Source organism: Alligator sinensis, unplaced genomic scaffold (genome assembly GCF_000455745.1).
Source record: "Alligator sinensis unplaced genomic scaffold, ASM45574v1 scaffold134_1, whole genome shotgun sequence".
NCBI lineage: Eukaryota > Metazoa > Chordata > Crocodylia > Alligatoridae > Alligator > Alligator sinensis.
Window position 1 is genome coordinate 2,395,970 of NW_005841920.1, and position 21,999 is coordinate 2,417,968.

Genomic DNA, 21,999 nt, shown 5'->3' on the forward strand with positions numbered 1-21,999 from the left:
AATGCCTCCCTCTCTCCCATCTCCCACAGCACAAACCGCAGCCCCATGGACCCTACGCATGTGGTATACTAGCTAATGCTGACAGGTGTCTGTGTGTCTCCAGTTTTGCTAGGACAGGCAGACAGAACAGTGACCACTCAGGGCATTTTGGAGCTAATCAGCAGGTCAGCTGATAAGCTGTTTAAGAAGAGTTTGAACTAATGGAGAGAGGCTATTGTTTTGCTGATAAGCTGATAATCATTGTTATCAGCCCCTTGCTTGCCTGTCAGTTTGCTGCAGATAGTGTAAAGAAGCAGGGAGGGAGATTGAAAAGCTCCATATCATCAACAGATGTATGTACTGCACACCCCTGCTTTGCCTCAGTGCTAACTGGGGGCTGGCAACCCTCCTGCCCCTTGAGCAGCCAGTGGGGAAAAGCCTGGGATGGCACAGTCAGACCTCCCTAATCAGAGGTCCTGCTGGGGCCTGGCCATGCCCCCCCTCAGCTCAGTACAGTGCAAGGGAAGGGAGGGCTGCACTAGCACCCCCCAGCTTCTAATATGAGCCACTGCATGCATGTGCCTGAATTTCCTCAGTCCAGAGAGAGTGTCTGTCCAGTTACAAACCAGTTCAGCCTAGGCAGGGTAGACTAACCTGCAAAGATTGAATCAATTCAGGCTCAGGCTTTTTGAATGTCTGTCCCTAGCCTTTGAGACTTATTTCCTTCCTCAAGAAACTGAGGTTTCCTAATGCTTGTTTTCTTTAGGATAGTGTCAGCAACATTTTCTGATGGTGGGCTGGAATAACCCAGCTTGGGTCAAAGACCAGTTGGCACTAGGACCCAGTCACCGTTGCTTCTCCCTGCTGCCACTTCATTCTGCTGCCTAACAGTGGTGCAGCGTCGGCAAAAGTGCCTAGCCATGGGGTGGTATGATGCAGTGCTGGCAAAGCTCCCTGCCACTAAACCCCCACTCTGCAGCCTGGATTAAATAATTCCATGGGCCGATCTGGCCCTTGGGTCATAGGTTCCCAAACCCTGCTTTAGGGGAAAGCTGTTGGGAATCGTACATGGTTGTCTTGCATAGTGGCAGAGCATTCATATTCATAGCCATTCATATCTTTTTGTCTATTCCATTCCATTCAGTACCTATTTAGAACAGGGGTTTGTGATGTGTTTCTGTCTATTCTGTATAAACCTGAGGGCTTTGGCACTGGTTACCTGTATTATGTCAGAAATCTGTGCATTGTTGTGATGTCATAAATTTAAGGCAGTTTCAGAGCAGGCACAGGTGAAGACTTCAGGTTGTTTCAGACCTGCATGACTGATTTGCCCCTGGAAGGCCTGGTGAACAGGGGCATGGCGAAGGTACCTGGGAGGGAGGCTTGTTACCCGGGAGGGAAGCTGCTTCCCCAGGGCTCTCTGGTCTGGCTGAAACTGATTCAGCAGCTCTGTGCTGAGAGTGGGGCCTCTAGGGCTTAAGCCCCAGAGGCCCTGCTCTCAGCGCAGGTGGGCCACACCAGAAAGAACCACGGAACCCTAGGGAAGCAGTTTCCTTGGGGCTCTTTGGTCTGGCTGAGCTGCAGCCACTCCTCACTGAATGCAAGGCCTGCTGGGCAGCCAGACCCTTGGGCCCAGGGAAGCATGCTTTCTGTGGCTCCTGGGTCTCACTGCAGCTGAGTGCAGAACTGCCAGGCAGGGAGACTCTGGAGCTCGGGAAAACATGCTTTCCTCGGCTTCTGGTACAGCATCTTGTTGTAGTTAAGCCAATAGATCTACAATGAGTCTGGAGCCTCAATGTGGCAAAACCCTGGAGCCTGGGAAAGCATGCTTTCTCACAGCAGTTAAGCCAGAGCAGCCTGGTTGCACTAAGCATGAAGGGGTAGGTGGAGAGGGGAGACCACTAGCCATCTCCATCTTGTAAACCTCTAGAGTGGCTGGACAATATGCATTCTGGGATTGTGGAGGACTGCAAATTGATTGTTTTATCTCCTGGGAGCTGTCTAACAGTTCCCTGGAATGACTTGGGCAGAACTGATCAAGGATAAACCTCAGCTGGAATGGCTAACTTTAAAACATTTAGAAGATACTTATCACAGTTTAATACCTTTTAACTAATGTGTCTGCTCTCACTTTAAGTGCCTTTATGCCTGTTTTAAGGTAACCTGTGACAAAGCCCTTAGTTAAATTATTGTAACTGCGTGCCTTTAAAATGGCAAAGTCACTCCTTTCAATAATTGATGTCCATTATTTTGGGCACAGTTGGTTTAAAGCAGTTTCTGCGCTAGAAAAATGTTATTTCTAAAAATTTCTCAGATGAAACTTTGAAAGAAACAAATTTATGGATTACTATGACTGGCAGAGATATGGTCAGTAAATTATGGTTGGATCACTTGCAGTGCTTACTTCTTTGATTAAGCTCTGTTTTTAGAATATAGTAACAGTTGTTTAATGATCATTATGCTACCACCTTCTTTGCCAACCATTTATATGTTATGAAAGTATTACTCTACTTTTTTGACAGCAAGTTAGTATTTTAATAAAAAAATGTATTAAATGTTCTAATGCTATACAATAAGAATTTTAGCTAGCTATGGGTCATTTGAGGTGGTAAGCTCGCAGGTGCAATCCCCGTCTGTCACTTAAAAAAAAATCTCTTAAAGCACAAGGCACTAGCAGCTGTAATTTTTCTAATCATTATAAATTTGCTACCAACAATACTTTCATTGCAGTAGAACTCTTGCTAGCTTTTAACACTAACTGCTGTACAAAGGAGAGTAGAGGAATATGAGATTGAGATGTACAGATGTTCTGTTCCCGCTGGGAAAACTGTCACTCTCCCGATAAAAACCATGAGTGTACAGATGTTCAAGCTTTTTCTCCCAGAGCAAAAATGGCTATTCTGGGAGAGAAATACATTTACTCCAGCCAATTAGAATTTGCTTGGAGGAGAGTTTTTCTGGGGAGAATAAACGTTAATATGCTTTCCCACAGGTTAAGTCATCACGAGGACTAGGAGTAGTAGAGCCATAGGGAAAGGCTCCGCTCAGAGGAAGCTGCTCCCACTCCTTCCATAAACCAAGAGGGGAGGGGTGGAGCAGCTATGAGCTGCTCCTCTCCAGCTCTTTGCCCATCAGAGTCCCCCAGTATGAGAGATGGGTAGGAGTCTTTGCCTTGATATCTGTTCAGTTTGCAGGCACCAGGAATGGCACTGCCAGCCATCTGCCTGATTCTCACTCTGGAGTCCCTAGAATGAGAAGTGGGCAGGAGTCTTTGCCCCACTATTACCTCCACTTGGCTTCTGGGCACCAAGAGGAGGAAACAGTGCTGCAAGCCTCCTGCCTGCTTTGCATACTGGAGTCCCTGGTATAGGAAGTGGGCTGGGGGCTCCAGAGTGAGAAGTGGGCTTTGCCCACTTCTCCAATCCCCTTGGAAATGGGAGGACTGGAGTAGCCCACACTTTCCCCTGACCATGATAATCCTAGTCTCGGGAAGGCCCAAGGAGCAAGGAAATTGGGTGGTTACAGGGTAAACTCTTGTACAACTCCCTCTCTAGGAATCATTTCTAGCCATGGAAATTTTCCATGGCAAGAAGTGAACCCTTGTACATGGCCTAAGTATAGAGAATGGGATTGGTGTGGGGTCATTAGGGTTTAGGAGCGAGGAACACAAGAAGAGCTCAAAGAACAAAAAAGTTAGAGACACAAGAAAAGAAAGACCTAGAAAATTTATCTCACCAGAAACAGCGCCTCTTCTCAGGCACAGACAAGCACTGCCTCCAGAAAAGCCAGTGCAGGCATCAGGAAATGGCAGGAACGATATGGGAGGGCCGGATCACCTGACATAAGGTAAGAGAAACAAACAAAAAAAGAAAAAATAGGGTGCAATCCTTCTTTAACATTTTAAATCCTTCCTCCCTTCCCCTGCCTCCTCTGCACTCCACCCCCCCCCCCCCCCCCCCCACCCCCCACCCCACCCCCCCGCACACACACACACACACACACACACACACACACACAATGTTTTTGTCATTGGTGAGAAATTATCCCACTTATATCTTTGCAAATGTACCCTACTTAGAGCTGCTATGTGGCTTCTTGGATATACTCTTATGCCTAGATATTGCAGCACATATTTTCCTTCATTTGGGAGTTTGAGAACAGGTGGTAATCCTAGTATTTGTGTGTGTGAAGCTAAAATTGAACATGATGATTTTTTAATTGTATTTAGTGTTTGTATCGGCTGTACATCGTAATACCCAAATAACTTTTTCTCCACGGTATATAATAGTAATGGTTATTTAGGAATATGTTAGCTGTTGTATCAGATGATTAAAAATAAAAACTCTACTACTAAATAAAAGATGAAAAACAAATACAAACAGTGGCGATGCATAGGGGATGCATGGGGGGGTACATATGCACCCCCTGAGAGTGCTGGTGTACCCCCTGACCAGTCATGCTCGCTGCTTAGGCGATGGGCAGAGGGGGCAGGCGGGAGCGCCAGTGCCCTCCCAGCAAGTGCCAGCCGATTGCTACAGCCACTCCCAGACGTGGTGATCGGCCAAGAGGGGACCCTCCCTCCTGGTCAGCGGGACTGGTCACAAGGGGGCAAGTGCCCCCCCCCCCGGACTAAGGTGACACAGTCGCCCATGAATACAAATGTTTAATTTGAAAAAAAAAATGGAAATGAGTGTACACAGCATGAATATTCCTGTATGGAAAATGTGTAATGAAAGAGTTCCTCTTGTGAAGAACACTTTTGATGATGTCTCTTATTTTACTTCAGTTATTTTATTTTGTTTTTAAGAAACTGTGGTTTAAATGGAAGGTTAAAGCTCATTCAGTAGGTTAATGATATTATATATAATCCTCAAACAAAACAAAAATAGAATCTAGTGGAAATGATTTAATACAGGGGTGTCAAGTTCTCCCAGCTCTCTGGGCCAAATCTGGTTGTGTTGCAAGCCAGATGCAGACCTACAACCAGTAGCATTTGGGTTAAAACAGCTATTGATTTCCAGGCCCCCCAGAGCCCTGCAGGCCAAGGAAAATATCAATATTGTTGACACTGTTGATTTAGTACATATGTAAGACCATGGCTAAATACAGTAATCATTTAGAAATTTTTAGCAGCTTAGCAGAGAAAGATCTATCAGTGTTTGTAATAAATTTAAAACACTGAAAAAACTCTTTGAACAGATCACTTCCTGGATCATGAACAAATTTATAAGCATATTCCAGGCTGGCTTAACCAGCCACATTTCTGTTATTTTTTTGCTGAGTAGTATGTTTCTTAGGTTATATTATAAGGTTATTAAAAACGGTATCTCTTGAACACTTTAGGTATAAAATTGAAAAGTTTAATTTCCAATCTGGGTGTAAAAACTCATCTTCTCTATTCAAGTAATAGCTGATGTAATAACTTTTTTTTCTGTCAAAATTAATTTTTTTTACTTTTCCTTCGCACTTCCCTAGAGCTCCTGTACGACACCAGTGTCATTATCTTCTACTGATCTGTGCTTTTTAAATATTAAATTTATTCTTATGTGTTAGCACATTGAACTTGCACCTCATTAGTCAAACTTGTTTTCCAAACTTCCTGGTGTGGAGGCAGGAGAGTTTTTATTTTATTTTATTTTATTTTATGTTTTATTTTTTTATTTTTAGCAAATTCCAGAACTTCTGCTAGATTTCCAAGTAAGCATTTTTGTCTTTTGGTCTGTAGCATACTGAATTGATAGTAATGGAAAAGTTATCCTAAAACTTCCCAAGGTGGTTTTTTTTGTTTTGTTTTTTAACCCAGTCAGTGATTTTAGGGGTATCACTTCTTTTCCAGGCTTTTGCAGTTGCAATTCATGCAGCCACTGGAAGATGTGATCAGTTCCCTGTAACACGTATATTGCAGAGTTCTCAGGAAGGTTCAGTAGGGCCAAGGGGTTATCTGATAGTTGATATACTGTTAGTTCCCTCACCATGTCTCCAACCTTTTTTCCAGAACAGCTTAATTCTGGCATGTGTCATGCCACATTTGGTAGAATCCTTCCAACTGACGACACACCCTTCAAAATTTGCGTGTTTCTATACCATGTATACATTTAAAGTGGGGTGAAATGCTATTGATATAGCATTTTTTAGTAATTTTCTTTTATTACAAGGCAGCCAGATATGAGAGAACCACTTTTCCAGATGACCTCCCCAAAATTCTTAATTAGTTACTGTCTATTCTAATTTTATTACTAAAAAAGAGAAAATGAGCTGTTGTATGTCACAGTGGAACTCTCCATTAGGACAAAGATATCTTGCCATTTTGAAAATCATTTGTCAGCATTCTCTGTTTTACAGTATTCCAAGAAATGTTCAATAAATGTCAATGAACATAGAAATGAGTAGGAAAAATATCTCTAATTCTGTGAATTAGCATAACAAGGGGTGAAATTTCAGAGATCTTAAAATATTTTGAATTAATATCTTTTCAATATGTGCAGAACAAACTTTAACCCATATTTCTTTTTTTAATTGCTGTGTATAGTTAAACAAATAAATGCATTTGACAGTCTCAAATCTGCTGGTCTCAAAATAAATTCCTGACACTTGTGAAAGAGAGTTAGATGCAGCCTAAAAAACATGCCTGTGGTGACAGCACAAGAAGAAACAAAGTATTATTTTATTAGGCAGTGGCTTCTAAAGCGAGATACAAATGCACAATTAGTAGTGAGTAGCTTAATAATTGGTCCCTGACATATTTTGTACCTATATCTTTGGAAAAGTTGAGTTTCTGTTAGTATATTTTATTGGTTATATTTTCATTTCTGGTAAAGATAGGAGTAGGTTATACCTGTTAAGAATTTCCAAATGGAGCTGCATCACATTTTTTCTTCCTTTTGTTGATTGAAAACTAAACAAATTCTGTTCACCATATGAAAAATGTGGTCCTTTGAATTCAATTCCTTGGAGAATAGTGATGGTGTGAATAAAAAGATGTATGAATAGCTGTTGTTTGGTTAAAGTGGAACCATTCACTGTTGCTGGATCATTCAGGTTATACAACAATTCCACTCATGTGCATGCATCCCACATCCATGACATTGGTCTACAGCAGGGGTGGGCAATTATGTCAGCTGGAGGGCTACTTACTAAGTTTTGATGAGCTGTGAAGTGCCACAATGGTAGCGCTGTCCCTTGACAGGTGCCCTGCCCCCTGGTCACCATTTTGGGACCAGAAGTCCTATCCCTAAGTCCTGATTTTTGTCACCAGAAGGCCCTCCCTTTGCCCCTCAAAGTGCTCCTTTTGGAAGTTGGGGGCGGGTGCCGTCTTGGAACAAAAAGAAAACAAATTTGGCTTGCATCCATAGATGCTTCTCAAGTAAATCTCAGGATGTCAGCACTCAGCCTTGGTGAGGCCGCAGCTGGGGTACTGCATCCAATTCTGGGGTCCGCATTTCAAGAAGGATGTGGAGAAGCTTGAGAGAATGTAGAGAAAAGCCACTCGTATAGAATAGGCCTTATGAAGAGAGTCTGAGAGCCATGGGACTCTTCAGCCTGGAAAAGTGCAGGCTCAGGGGTGACCTAGTGGCAGCCTATAAGTACATAAAAGGCTTGCATCAGGATCTGGGGGAATGTCTGTTCACCATAGCTCCCCCAGGGACGACAAAGGACCAACGGTCACAACCTCCTCCAAGACCATTTTAGGCTGGGCATAAGGAAAAACTTCTTTACCCTCCAAGCCCCCAAAGCCTGGAATAGACTGCCTCCAGAGGTGGTGCAGGCACCTACTCTGAACTCTTTTAAGAAACATTTGGATGTTTATCTTGCTGGGATCCTTTGACCCTAGCTGAGTTCCTGCCCCTGGTGCAGGGGGCTGGACTTGATCTTTTGAGGTACCTTCCAGCCCTAACGTCTGTGAAATCTATGAAATATACTAAAAATCAAACATCTACTCTAACATATTTCAGTTTTATTTAAAAAACTATTTTTGTCCTCATTTACATGCATTTATGTAGTATGTATATACCGGTGATTTGCATAATAGCTCAAAATAAAGGCTTATTCTTGTATATTGTGTGTAGGGTGTGGTGGGGGGGTGTGGATGGGTCGGGGTTTGTGGGGGTGTGAGATATGTTTGGATTGGTATGGGGTTTGTGGGGAGGTGAAGTGTAGCTCTTGGGGAGGTGTGGCTGTGTGTGGGGGTAGGGGGTGGAGTTTGTGGGGAGGGTGTGGGGAAGCTGTTCTGGGAGCCGCAAGTGGTGCCAGAAAGTGGGGCTAGGCCACCAGCTTTATTGTGTAGGACTCCCCATGCCTCGCATGTGGCTCTTGGGACTCAGCTAAAGCCATGCTCTGCGGGGGGGAAAGGGGGAAAGCTCAGCACGATGAAGCTGGCAGCCTGGCCTCACTCCCTAGTGTCACGTGCAGCTCCTGATTCTTTGCTGGGAAGCAAGCGGCAGGGCTGAGCCAGCCTTTCTCCATTGCATGGAGCTCCCTGCCACTTCTAGCAGAGTCCCAGTTTCTGCACATGGTGGCAGGGAAGGCTGCCAGCTCCATCATTCCAGGAGCTGCACATGAGCCTCAGGGAGCCCCGCACAATGGAACTGGTCTGACCCAGGCTCCATGCTTCCACTGGGTGTGGGCCCTGCACTCCAGGCTGCAACACTCCCACTGGCCTCTGCTCTGCACTTCTACCCAGCTGCAGCTTCCTCCATGCCTGCTGCCACCTCCCTACCTGCTTCTTGGAGTACTGCAGTAGGGACACGAAGAGGAGCCACTGGAGGCAAGGGGAGCCAAGCAGTTCCCTGGGCAGTGGCAGCAGCAAACCCACCTGGAAGCTGTGCATTGGCCAGGGCTGCGGCTGTAGCCGGGGCCCTCCCACACACAAGGTTGGGAGCAAAGCACGCTTCCCCAGCAGGAGTAGTAAGGGCTTCACCCCAGGTGGAGTACAACGGGGCAGCCATGGGCTGGGCCAGATGTAGTTAATTGGTGGGTGCCTGACCACTGGCTGAATAAAATTGCCTGGTGGGCCGTATTTTGCCCAGCCTGGTCTACAGTGTCAGTGGAGCTGTCTTTGCATTCAAGTGCCATATGAACAAAACAGGCCCAGCTGCCTTTCAGTACTTTCCTCAGTGCTCAAGGCAGGAAGAGGCCTGGTGTAGTGTCTGCTTATTCTGTCTTAAATTAGATTGTAGTCATACTTTTTCTTTTCCTTGTATAGTGTTTTTTTGACCAAAAAAAATTCTCTAAGACATACCCTTAATATTGGCGTGCAAGATGCCATAGTTGAGTTAGTTGACTCAGTCTCTAGGATTTAAGCCTCCCTCTCTTGTAACTACTGTCCTTGGTGAGGGGCACATCCCTGACACTTGCTAAATTGTCCAGTTCTACTGGAGTGCTTGATGAAAGTCTCATTACAGTCTCAGATAAAATGACTGTTGAGCTTGAATAGTGGCTTCTCTGATGGTGCTCCTGTGAGCAACGCTGCTTCTGTGCACTGCTAGGCTTATTCTTCGTCAAAGAAATTGCACCTTTCCATTACCAAGTTGGGTTTTTTGGTATTTTATCTTGCTATCAAAGTTGTTCTCAGTACCAAGTAATCTCATTGTGACTATGTTAGCCTCTTATCCCTTGTACAACTTAGGTCAGGTAGAGGTAGTTCTTTTAGAATTCAAGGAAAGCTGTTTTTATTTCCATTTGTTTCTTCTGCCAAGAAGAAACGGCATAGGGGTGTCCCATGGTGGACTTTGAACTTCTTGACATTTATCCTTTGTTTCCAAATTGAGATGGTGACTTTGGCACCGTAGTTATCTTACCTCCAGGACTGCTTTGTAGTGCTGAAACTGTGAAAGACCTAAAACATGTATGGATAAAATGAGCTTGGATCAGCAATAGAAATAAAAAGCAATAATGCAATGCCAAATGCAGTGCAATAACGTAATGCAATACACTATTATATTACATTGGTGAGTCTCAGCAGGGTGACATCCTGTTAAGGGTGCTGTGAGGTATATGGTGTTTGCTCTCCACCCCCTCTTCCCACCCCCAAACCATCCTGCCCTTGCATGAAGAGGTAAGGATTGTAATAATTCATTTTTACATGTGCTGCTTAATTCATAAATGTTACAGAGGCAGTGCTTTAGTCTAAAAAGATTGACAACTACTTCATTAGGTTATAAGAAAAGAAGGAAAAAAAAGCATAGGTTCATTACATAATGGGGAGAAATTCTGATGTAGATGAGATCCCTTCTAGCTGTACGTTTCTTCCTTATGACCAATATATATCATATACTACCACTCCAACTAAAAAGACTGGGTAAAAACAGTAACTGTGATTCTTTGAGATATATTTTTGTATGACTTGTCCTCCTTTCTCACTTCTATGGAGTCCTTAACAGAATCCAGAGAAAGAAGTAGGCCATAGTTGTGCCTACTCAACTCTGTAGGACCTGGAGCAGGGGTATCAAAACTCACCCTGAGCCCCAGACTGGAACCATGCAGCCAGCAGCTGCAGTCAGTTCATGGGGAGGCAGTGGCATGGGTTCATCTCCAGGCTACACAGGCCTGGATCTTTGTCACCAAAGACCATGTCCATTGGGGTCTAGGAACCCTTAATTCTATGATATGCTATTCTGGTAGGTTGCCAGACTGCTACTGGTAATCACTTCTGATAGGTTGCCAGATTACTAGTGGGCTGGATGGAATAGTTCTGCATTCCCCTGGGACACTCCTGACCTAGAAAAAGGAGTCAAGATGTGATGGGCTATACACCTCTATGTTTGTACCAAACTACAAATACCAGAAACAGCCACACAAAAAAAGTTTTCCAAATTCAGAAAATTTAATTTTGTTAGTAAAATGGAGTATTTTGGTACATATAGTTGTGAACTGTCAGGCTGAGTTACTTTATTTTTCTTTGTAGACTGAAGAGCAAATAATTCAGGGAACACCTATGGCTTGTGCTTATACAGGCAATCTAACTGAATGATTTGGCATTTGTATCTGTGAATCTGTCTCTACCAGTTCTTAATAGGTTTGATAGGGCTCTGTTAGTCTCATGTTTACTGACCAGTAAATACAGGGCCATAGCAGAAAAAGCAGCAGAATCTAAACAGCAAAATTTCCAGTTTAAAATTGCCTTTAAGTTCTGCTGTTATTCTAAATTTTTCAGTCTTTAAAATATTTAGTTACTAATAGCTGGATATTTAATCAGTAATAGAGTATTGACTTAAGTAATTTGGTGTTATATTTCATTTTCCTTGATTTGATATCTTATAGTCTGTTCTTTTACTGCCATCATTTAAATGTTTTGTTAGAAGATTGTGCATTTCTCTTAAAACTGCATTCTCCAGTTTTTAGTTTTGGAATTTTGTACCAAAATGCAGAGTTGCTGAATGAGAGCAGCTCTAATTAAAGCGCTGGCCCCCAGCTTCCAGAGCACATGTAAAAGTTCCCGTGCCAGTTGCAGCAGTTGGGGCTAGCTTAGCAGTGCCTGCAGCTGGCTGTACAGAGCCCTTTAGCCCCTGCTCTTCTACATGATGCCCTTGAGCCCCAGCCTGGGGGCAGCTTCCTGAGCCTGTCCAGCAGGGCTGGGGAGAAAGGTGGGAGCCTTCCTGGCTGCCCAGGGCTGGGTTGTCTCTGGGCCAGGCTCTCCTCCCTCTGCCCAGGGCAGGCCCACAGGACTATTCTAGGGCTGGAGTAACCAGGCCACTCCCCTGCAGCTGGGCCCCAGGTCCTGGGAGCTGGACTCCAGCAGGGAAAGGGCCCCTTCCTCTCCTGGTGCTGCCACTGCCAGGGGCATGGCAAGCCCCTGTGTCATGTGAGGAAAACTGAAGGGACTTAGCCCTGGGAAGAACAAGACCTGGCTGGGCTGAGGAGCTGGGGGACGGACCCCTGGGTACTGCAGGTTGAGTCATGTTGGTCTGGGTCAGGCAGCTAGGCCCACCTCTCCCTGCCCCAGTCATATCTTTGTGGCATTTGGCACCTTTTACCAGTGCCAGCCCACAGTCTGTACCGTGCCAGCGTTTGGGACACCGTGGCACTTGCTCCACTCTGCTCCAGCCCGGCCTGCCAGTGAGGAGGTAGAGGTGTGTCCGGGGTCACCCTGGCTCGCAGGAGGAAACCCAGGCATTCGGGGCCCTGGCCTGACGGTATAATTATCAAAAAAAAACCCCATCAGCTACAACTGCCAAAAAAAAGCCGGTAGCCAATAATGTCATTTTTCCTTTTATTGGTGCTGATCCGATAGGCAGACGATTATATCGGTGCACCTCTACTTGCAGGAAATTGCACTCAGCTGACATTGGGAATCCCAGTGGAGTCTAAGGGAGAAGACAGTCCCTTAGGTACGTAGGGTCCAGACCATTTCAGGGCTTATAGATAAAAATCAGCACCTTGAATTGCACCTGAAACGTTATTGGAAGCCAGTGTGTTCTTGGTGACCCGTCGCTATCAGAAGGCAGGCCAAAATGAATTGACTGAGAAACTAACCTTTCCTAGTCCTTCAGAGATACTGAAACTGTCATCCCATCCCATGTTATGATAGTGTTGGAGTGATGTTGTAGTTGTGTTGGTCCAGAAAATGGGAGGCTAGATTTTTTTGGGTGATTATTTTTTATTGGACCAGCAGAGATCTCAGACAAGCTTCTGAGCAAAGGGTACCCATTGTCAGGTCTCCATAACAGTACCTTTGGCCCACAAGCTTGTCTAAGATCTCTCCCAACTATGCAGCTAGTTCAATAAGAGATATCGCCCAAAAATATATCCCTTCCCATCCCATTCTCTTACTTCTATTTTAATTCTGGAAGCAATACTACTTGAGAAGGCTGAAGTTGATACCACATTTGATTGAAAGAGTGCTACTCCCAAACCTGAGTATTGTGGAACCAAGCATAGAAATACTTACATTAATATCTCAAGCTATGTGTACCCAAAACTAGTTAAGGGTTTATGCTCTGTAATAATCCTTTTTCATGTGAGATTTAGTCAATAAATGACATGACCTTTAAAACCCAGGTTCAAACTGTTAGTGGAAGGGACCTTGCCAAAAATGGAATTAAAGCAATATTATAATATAAATCATAGGATCATAGCTTTTTAATATGATGCTTCACATTTTCTTTCTTTGAATTTAAATGCTTTGAGTATAATTGTTTTGACATTGTCATCTGCTTAGTGTTGTAGGAAGCATTCTATTCTTCAAGAGAAATAATTGTTGTTTTTGCATGTCACCAGTCTTTCAAAATTTGAAGTAAATAAGGCAAACTTTAAAAATAATTAAGTTGTGAAAAGTGGAACCTTTTTTAAAAGTCTGTTTGTAGCTTGTCCATAACTCTTGAGGTGCTTCTATTAAAGGAGACAGTATTTCAGAGAGAAGTGAAACTAAAATTGGTTTTCCAAGAAAAGTTTCTGTGTCTAAATTTAGAGCATGCATTTTAGAGTCATCTTGTATATAGCCATTTGCACAGTTTCTTCTATATAATCTACACGTTATAGACAGGTTAGTTTTTCTTTATTTTGTCTCAGAATAGAGAAGTAAAAATTGATTGTAAACCAAAAAATTGCAAAGTATGTAGTTGTTTGAAACAGTCTGGCAAATTGCAGGTTGACCATATTCTTTTATTCTACTGTGGGTAAACAAGATAGGTTAGTGGTGAAATAACATATAGGTAATCTGCTATGGGGAAGACTTCTGAAAGTTTCCCTAATTTTACATACAAAGACGTTGCTGATTATATTTAAATGAGAAATGGAAACAACACCCTTCTTCACAACAACAAAAAAAGCATACGTTTTTATTAGAAGGAAAATATTGCTAATACATAAAAGTAGTTATTGGTCAAAGGTCTGATCCTGCATTTGGCAAAATGGGTGTGCTTTGCTATGTGGTGAGCCTATTGAAATCAGTATGATTTCATGCATGTTTGGCAGCCTACTTTTACACACTTAAGATGGGGGTCTAGTAACGGTCTCTTGAAATTCCATTTCATTTAGCAGCGTTATTGGTATACAACAGTTAACGTTTTCAATATATACTGCCTTTTGCTCAAGGATGTTGAAGCCTTTTAAAAGTGAATGGTATTATTCTGTAACTGGCTGTTAGTATTTATCCGATACACCCCTCTCTAGCTCCCTTCCAGCAAAGCCAACACATGCTCTGCTGACTTAGTGGTACAAGTGGATTATCTACTGGGATACAAGGGAAGTAATAGAAAATATATAAACAAGAGAGATGTGTAGGCAGAACTGTATCTTCCTGTTAATTTACTTTTAATAGAATTAAATCCACAAAGTGGCTGAGTGTTTGATGTTACTCAGTGTTTGGATTGATTTAGAATGGTATCTTAATTTAGAACAGTTTGGGAAGAGAGGCAGCTTCTCAAACCCATTTCCACATTTTGATAAGCTAAGGCAGAAAACCATGGCTTGAATTAAATGGTTTCTCAGTCTGAGGCTAAACTAACAACTCAAGAGCATAACCCAGGTATCCTGGCTTCTAGTACTTTATTGTATTTGACAGTGAGTCTAGATGATGCATGAGACCAAAAATAATGGGTGATTTCATGTGATATGTGCTGCAATATCTACAGTATGTACAGTAGAGTTGGCTAACACTTTTTATGAGTGCTTTGTTATTTACCTTGCCTTGTCCTTCTTTCCATCTTCTCTAGATCATTACAGGTTCCATTTCTGCAGCCCCAACACTAAATATCCTGTATTTTGGTAGTTGCATATCACACACGTATTTTTGTTAGCTTTTGCAGAAGTTCTGTTAAGATGCACTTCGTTTCATAATGTTTTACTGGTGCACTTAACTGCCATATCCCTGATTTTTTTTTAATTAAGGACAGAAACTTATACTCCATACCTCTTTAGGGATGGAAGGAGAGGATGGAAATAGTTATGCTTTAGAGAAGGCTATGCTTCCACTTCCCTTAATACTAAAGAAACAAGAAAGCTGAGGTGGTGAAATTCAATAAATGAAGTGTATCTTTAGTATCTAGCTTTATTTGAAATTTCAAATTCCTTGTAAATTGTATATAATAAAAGAGTTTATGGATGCAACTACTGTTTGCCTTTGTTGTTTTCCTTATTCTAAGATCTGCGAGAAATTCTTGAGTATTATTTGGTTATTCTGTTTTGTACTGTGTTACAGGAGGTTGTCTGGTACCATAGATGTGATTGGACAGACTATCACTATCAGCAGAGTAGAAGGAAGACGACGTGCGAATGAAAACAGCAACATACAGGTTCCATATTGTGGATTTATGCATCCTCTCACTGACCAAGAAAAGGCTTTTCCTTCTTTCATTCCAACTTCTGATTTAAAAAGTTTAAACTGTATTGAATAAATGATTTAAAGAGGAATAACCAAGGGAAAAGACAAATATTTAAATTAGCATGTTGCATTTAAGTCCAGTAAAATTTCTTTGCAGTGAAATCCAAACTGCATTGAAATATTTCATCTCACTTCAACATAAATAGGGACTACTTAGTTAAAAGAAACAGCGGTCCAACTTGGTCGTGATTTACGCTGCCAGAAGCCATACTGACTTGTTTAAGTCTGCATGGAATATAAACACAATTAAATGTAATAGTTGTCAGTTATATGGCAGTGTTATATTGAAAATTATGCTCTTTACTCCTCCCCAAAAAGTAATACTGATATTATTAAGAGAGTTCTCACATTCTATTAGGTAACTTAAGAATCCTAAAAATTAACTGACTTGAAGGAATATGTGGCTTTCAATAAATAAAGGCACTTGAATAAAATTCTTTCATTGTTTGACTAGCTCACACTATGTGTAATGAGGCATTTTGGTGCTGATTGTTCCAGACTAACTTCAAAAATCAATTTTAATTAGAGTTTTAATATTCTGTTTCCTTCATTGTATCACTACAGGGCAGTGTTAAAGCTTTCTAGATGCATTGACTGTATTTCCCTGTTTTGTCATCTTAGGATTTACTTTTAATGTAGTAGTTACAGTGCAGTTTTCACTCTTATGTTATTGATGAGTTTTCTCAACACTAACTCCAATTTCATATACAGTGTTGTTAAAGGAATTAAACATATTTTTCTTTTAAAAGTATAAGTTTTGTTCATAGAAAATTTATTTTAAAATGTTTTTTACATACATATATAAGACAGCATCTTGTGCGTATGTATATTCTCTTCCCTCGTGATAACTGGAAAGAGAGAAAAACCTATGTTCCAAAACTTCTTTATGTAGCAATTGTAACTGTAGTTTGATATTTTACAGGTTCTTTCAGAACGATCTAATGCTGAAGTAGACAATTTTACCAAGCCACCTCCATTTTTCCCTCCAGGAGCTCCACCTACTCACCTTCCACCCCCCCCATTCCTCCCACCCCCTCCAACTGTCAGTACTGCTCCACCTCTGATTCCTCCACCAGGTAAATATTTTCATAATTGAAACAAGGAAGTAATATTTCAAATACTTATTTTTTAATGAATTAAACATCTTTTAAAAGTCTTATTTGAAATGCTAAAATTTTATTCAGAACAGTTATTCTTTGTTCATAGCTGAAGTGGGAGTGGTAGGGTGGAAGTTTTCTTACATGTTTATAGAGATGAAAGCAATTTTAAATAGAAACATTTTGAATGTTGGGCCTTCCATCTCTGAAAGTCTCTCTCTAAACCTGGAGCCTTTGTGAATATTTGGCCCTTATTACCCTTACTGAGAGGTATATTTTAAAGAGGAGTTAGACTGAAAAGAGTTTGGAGAGGTGGATGCCAAAAGAGTTGCAGGGCTAGGTGAGGAAGCTCTTGAGCAGACAGACAGCTGAGTAGGAAGTCACTGCAGCAGGGGGAAAGAAATTGTTCTTCAGGAAAGAGACTGATTTAAAGTAAAGTAGAACTGGGAAATGCTCCTTTCTTTTCTTTCTTAACTTCCTTGCTTTTTGTCCACTGCTGAACAATTTTTCCTTCTATTCCTTTCCCTGACATTTCAGAGGACTTGCTCACCTGTCCCTTTGCTTCCTCTTCTGTTTGGTGCTTTTCTAGAAGTCTCTCTTCCAGTTCTCATTCTGTGTTCTGGCTTTTGTTAGTTTCTCAGTGGTTTGGGACCTTTTCATGGAAGACAAAGTCAGATTCCTTTCAGGTACTATTGAGCATTTTAAAACTATTCAGCATTTGTACACGTTTGCGCTGCAGCACCAGGCGCTTTTAAAAGCACCCAGTGCTGCAGCGCATCCAGTTGTATAAGTGGCGAAATGCATGTCAGTGCTGAGGAAACTGTGGCGACGCAGTTTTGAACTAAGACACATCAAAGGTGTTTTAGTTCAAAAGCACACTGCCACCATTTTTTGCTCAGCGACACGTATTTCACCACTTATACAACTATATGCAATGTAATGCAATGCACATCAGCTCACATGCAAATCTCCGGCGTGTCCTGGCATGAAAATATGTGTGTATAAATGCCCATTAGCTCCTACTCTGGCCTGCATCAAAAAACCATGAAACCTGAGAATGTAGAACATTAAACATGAAATCTTTCACTTGCCCTGGGGGGGTGGTGTTTAGGAAGGAGAGAGAGGACTACATAAAACTGTGGTATAGATATGCCCATATAGTCTCCAGTACTGTCCTTGGGCATTTATCATTTTTTTTATGGTTAAAGACGGTACTAACCACACTTCAATTTCAAAATGACCTTTGCATTAAAACAGGGTGACCCAAGATGTGACCCATGGAGCTTTGGCATCCGGCTCATGGGATGTTCCCACAAGTCTGGAAATTTGGTGGTGTGGCAAGTGGTAGCAGCATTAATTGCTGCAATTTTTGGAGCCACTGCAATTAAACACTGCCACCTCTTGTTCTGCTGCTAAATTTATGGACCCATGGGGAGCTCTGCCTTCTGTATTTGGAGTGCGGAACTCAATCATCTTTCAAGCTTTCAGGGATGGAAATTTGGTGGAAGGGTGAACAGTGGCTGCCATGGTTCCAGGAGCAGCAGCAGTTAACACTGCTGCCACCAAATTTGAGCTCTGTGGGCGAGATTGTGAATCCTCAGTCTAGGTCCAACCTCACAACCCAACCATGTGCCATTCATTCAGCCCATAGGGCTAGGTTAGTTGGGTGCCAGTGCATTAAAATAATGCATATACAGTCTTTTGGAACAAGTTTGAAAGTAATTATCATTTTCATTATTGTGATGGGGAAGAGAAAAACGAATAAGTGTTGCATAAAATAAAATTGAGGCTGACCTCCCTTTTTACCTACTAAGAGAGATGATTCAAATAGGTATACTGTAATGTTTTTTTATAAAACCCTTCACCTTCATCAAGATTAAACATTAAATGAAATAAACACATGTTACAGATCTATCAGGCAGGTTTGGCTTTAGTCTTATGTTTTACAGACAGGTTTATGACATGCACTTGCTCAGAAAGTCTCCTTCAACATCCTCTCCTGCTTCGAGTAAATTTGAAAATAACCATTAAGAGCTGTGGCTTTGGTTCCTTCAAGCCTGTGTTTTAATTGTGCTGCTGCCAGCTCTTTATCTTCAAAGCTGTTACTAAAATAGAATTTGCCATCCCTCCTAGGTTCAGTGGAAAAAAACCCCACTGTTGTTACCTAATATTAAACTGGGACTACTTGCCAGAAAATTTAAGTATTCCAAATATAAAACATCCTCCAGAAGCTCTTTGAAAAAGGATCTTGCTTTGAAGTTCTGTCTCTTGTACTTTATTCACTTACGCTCTTGTGATGCAAATGTCTTTTGAGGAAGTAGTACTGGCATTGTTCAAAAGACTGAACCTGGAAAGCTGTGATATACTCTAAGAAAAGTTATCTAATTGGCTGTGGCAAAAGGTGTTTCTTTAAGTGCTGGGCTAATTCAGATCTAAGAGGGAAAAAATTATGGGTACTATATGATAAAGATTTTTAAGTTTACTTCCTTTTTTATTTTAATATTGTATGTAAAAAGTTGTGCTTTTATGTACTTATAGTTTTTAAAATATTTTTGAATTCTTTCATTATCATTCAAGCAGACCACATAATTTTACAGTATTTCTGAATATTAAAAAGATCACATTATGGCACTGTTCTCTAGTGACAAAGCACATTGAATACTGTATTTTCTCATATACCACATGTCCCCAAAGACGGACGCCTTGTTTTTTGGAAAGACAGAATGAAGAAAAAAGGATTTTTTCCAGAGTTATGGCCTCACAGAGCGGGGACAGAAACTAATGTTCAGCTCACTCACCTTCCCTTTCCTGCTCAGGCAAAAGGTACATGTTTATCCTATTGTAGCTGAATTGTCAGCAACTCTTGGATGCTCAGCTGAAATTATAGCTGCTGGTGAAGACTGGGCTCCATAGGCAGATCTAAAAGTTTGAAAAGAGCAAAAAGCTATCTACAGGGATATAAAACAGGAGAATAAAGACCAGGATTAGCTAACAGACAACAAAATTGCCAAAGAAAGGATAGCTGTATTAATGGAATGAGGATTATTGGAGAGAGTAATGTTAACACTTATTGGAGTAAATTAGCAGTAATCAGGTAGTTTATAATGATCCATTAATTCAGTACTTACTTAGTGATACCTAAATAGAATTGCCACTGAGGCTGCTGGGCAGTTGGTTTTAAATGTTGGGTAGAGCAGGAATTAAAGTGGGGTGCTGCTACACCCCTGTAGCACCTCTCTCCCAGTCTGCCTCCTTGACTCTGCCCCTTCCTCCATGCAGCTGCTGGAGGGAACAGAGGGAAAGAAGCATCAACCACCTTATGACATGACATCTCCATGTTTCTATTCCTGCCAAAAACTTAGCTTTGTCACTTAAGACATGCACCCCAATTTTGGAAGGCTAGTTTTTGAGGGAAAGGTATGTGTGGATTGTGGTACTTGACAGGTTTGAGCTGAGTGGGTGAATTAAAGGCAGCGTTCTTGAACAGAATATTGTGAGTACAGGTATTCCTATGCTACAGTGTGTTTTTAGCAGGGTGACTTAACCAGGGTTGAAATGCTGTGTTACCATGTTGCTTCTGGTATGAGAGCTGGTTTGGGTGTCTCTGTGCAGAACTGTATTGTGACATGTACCCAACATTAGGTCACGTATACGGATATGTCCAGCCTATACATTCCAAAAGAACAAGTCAGTGCTTCAAAGCTGTCCTCTCTCAAAAGAAATCCTCGGCTGAAGATTTTGTCCTAAGAGTATTTTTCATATGTTGGATTCATCAGAAGTGAACAACTGGAGAATGACCTTCCTGATTTATTATATTATGTATTTTTAACACTTGGTCCATTGTGGAGAAGATCTTTTTACCAATTTCCTGCTACCATGAAATAGGGATGAATTTCTATCTACTGCCATGTCTGTTCAGTTAAATATTTTAAGTGAAGTAGTCTTTAACCAATGACACTTCCTTTCTTTAAGTTAACAATCTGAAAGGTGATGTTTAATATCATAAATACTGAAAAGATCTAAATTAATTTTTATTAACTTTTCCAGCTTTGGCAATCAATTCAAATATCAGTATGTATAATTTTAGTATTCTTTATTTAGAGATATAAAAAGTTAATTTAATAAAACCTTAGGATTTTTAGTATGTCTCTGTAGAGTGTATGTCTTAAAGGGAAAGTCTTTTTGACCTTGACTTAAGTGCAGCATTTTAAATGTATGTATTTTCTTGATTATATAACTTAAACCTATGGGACTACTTTTTTTCCTAAAAAGTGTTTCCTGATGGTTTTTATAGCTAAAATACTGTATTGTATAGTGGTGGGGGGGAAACCTGATACTTTCCTGAAACTTGAGAGAATGCACTGTTCTAGCGCAGTAATTGACAACGATGTGGAAATTTGAACATAACTACAAATGTTAAGGTAAAGAGATTAATTATATAAGTCAGAAAATTCTAGAAGTTAAGATTGCAGGAGAGTCCTGTCTATGAGATGTTGCTGTTTCTGTAGACTTTACAGTATAGGTTCATAAAGCATTCTATATTTAAGTTTACATTTAACCAAGAAAAGTAAAATAGATATGTTCTCTGTATGTAACATACAGAGTTAATATTTCCATTCCTTTTTATCACTTGAATTTTCTAACTCATTTCCATGTTTTATCTCTGTGTTATACTAATATTGTCTAGCTTTATATGATTTTGTGGATTCCTAATAAGGGTGAGTGTAGGAAAAACACTAGTCCATTTAGACAGTGTAGAAGCTCTTCCAATTTCATTAGCAGATCTTGACGGTCTTTATCTCTGAAACTGATGAGTTGATATAATTTATTTCATATAAATTAACTAGTAAAGTAGTATTGTTAAGCATACTCTGTGTTGCGAAGGCTCACTTAAATTGTTTTGGATGATCACTTATGCTGCTACAGTGAATGCCTTTCTAGAAGCACAGTAGGGTCCAGTTAACACTATTTTAGCTGCTTTAACTTCTGAATTCTCTGACTGTTCTGGTACCTTTTTAAATCTTCAATTTGGATTTATTTGTACATACATGAGAAGTATGGGACATTATTTTAAAATAAATGTTTGGTGTATTGATTATTTGGATAATTTGTTCAATTCAGTTTTTGAAATAGCTGTTGATGGAAAATGCATATTTTAAATTATCCCTAATTTTTTCAGTTTTTGTTTTTTGAGAATGTCCTTACTGTGTTAAGAATATTCACATCTGGAGTCTTGTAACAGTCTAACTAATTATTAGCAGATGTTTTCATATTGTAGTTGAGTATTTCAGACTTTGTGTTTTTATAATTCAAGGAACTTTCTGTAAATCCATTCATATTGAAATAACAAATCATCATCTTTCAAGCAGAACATTATATTCTGTTTTTAGTTATATTATAGACATTGGTTTTTGTTTTAAAACAAATATTAACTACACTGTCTTGCCCGTGGACTGTATTGAAGCAGTTCTTTAATACATTCAGCAAGGACGTGCAGGCTAAAGTTTTTGAATGTGGGTACCTGTAGTTGGACCCTTTATTTTTAGGCACCTAAGGAAAGTTAATTGACTTTCAGATATGGTGAGTACCCCTAACTCCTGCTGA

At 40.9% G+C, this 21,999-nt stretch overlaps 1 protein-coding gene across 1 annotated transcript in view; it reads left to right on the forward strand.

The window, feature by feature from the left end:
• FIP1L1 (factor interacting with PAPOLA and CPSF1) overlaps window positions 1-21,999 on the forward strand; it is an 82,232-nt gene that overhangs the window by 30,420 nt on the left and 29,813 nt on the right. Inside the window, exons 11-15 of the mRNA XM_025198345.1 lie at window positions 3,718-3,825; window positions 15,116-15,209; window positions 16,221-16,374; window positions 19,090-19,218; window positions 20,443-20,466. Of these exons, the coding sequence (XP_025054130.1) occupies window positions 3,718-3,825; window positions 15,116-15,209; window positions 16,221-16,374; window positions 19,090-19,218; window positions 20,443-20,466 (509 nt within the window). The remainder of the gene's footprint in view (window positions 1-3,717; window positions 3,826-15,115; window positions 15,210-16,220; window positions 16,375-19,089; window positions 19,219-20,442; window positions 20,467-21,999) is intronic.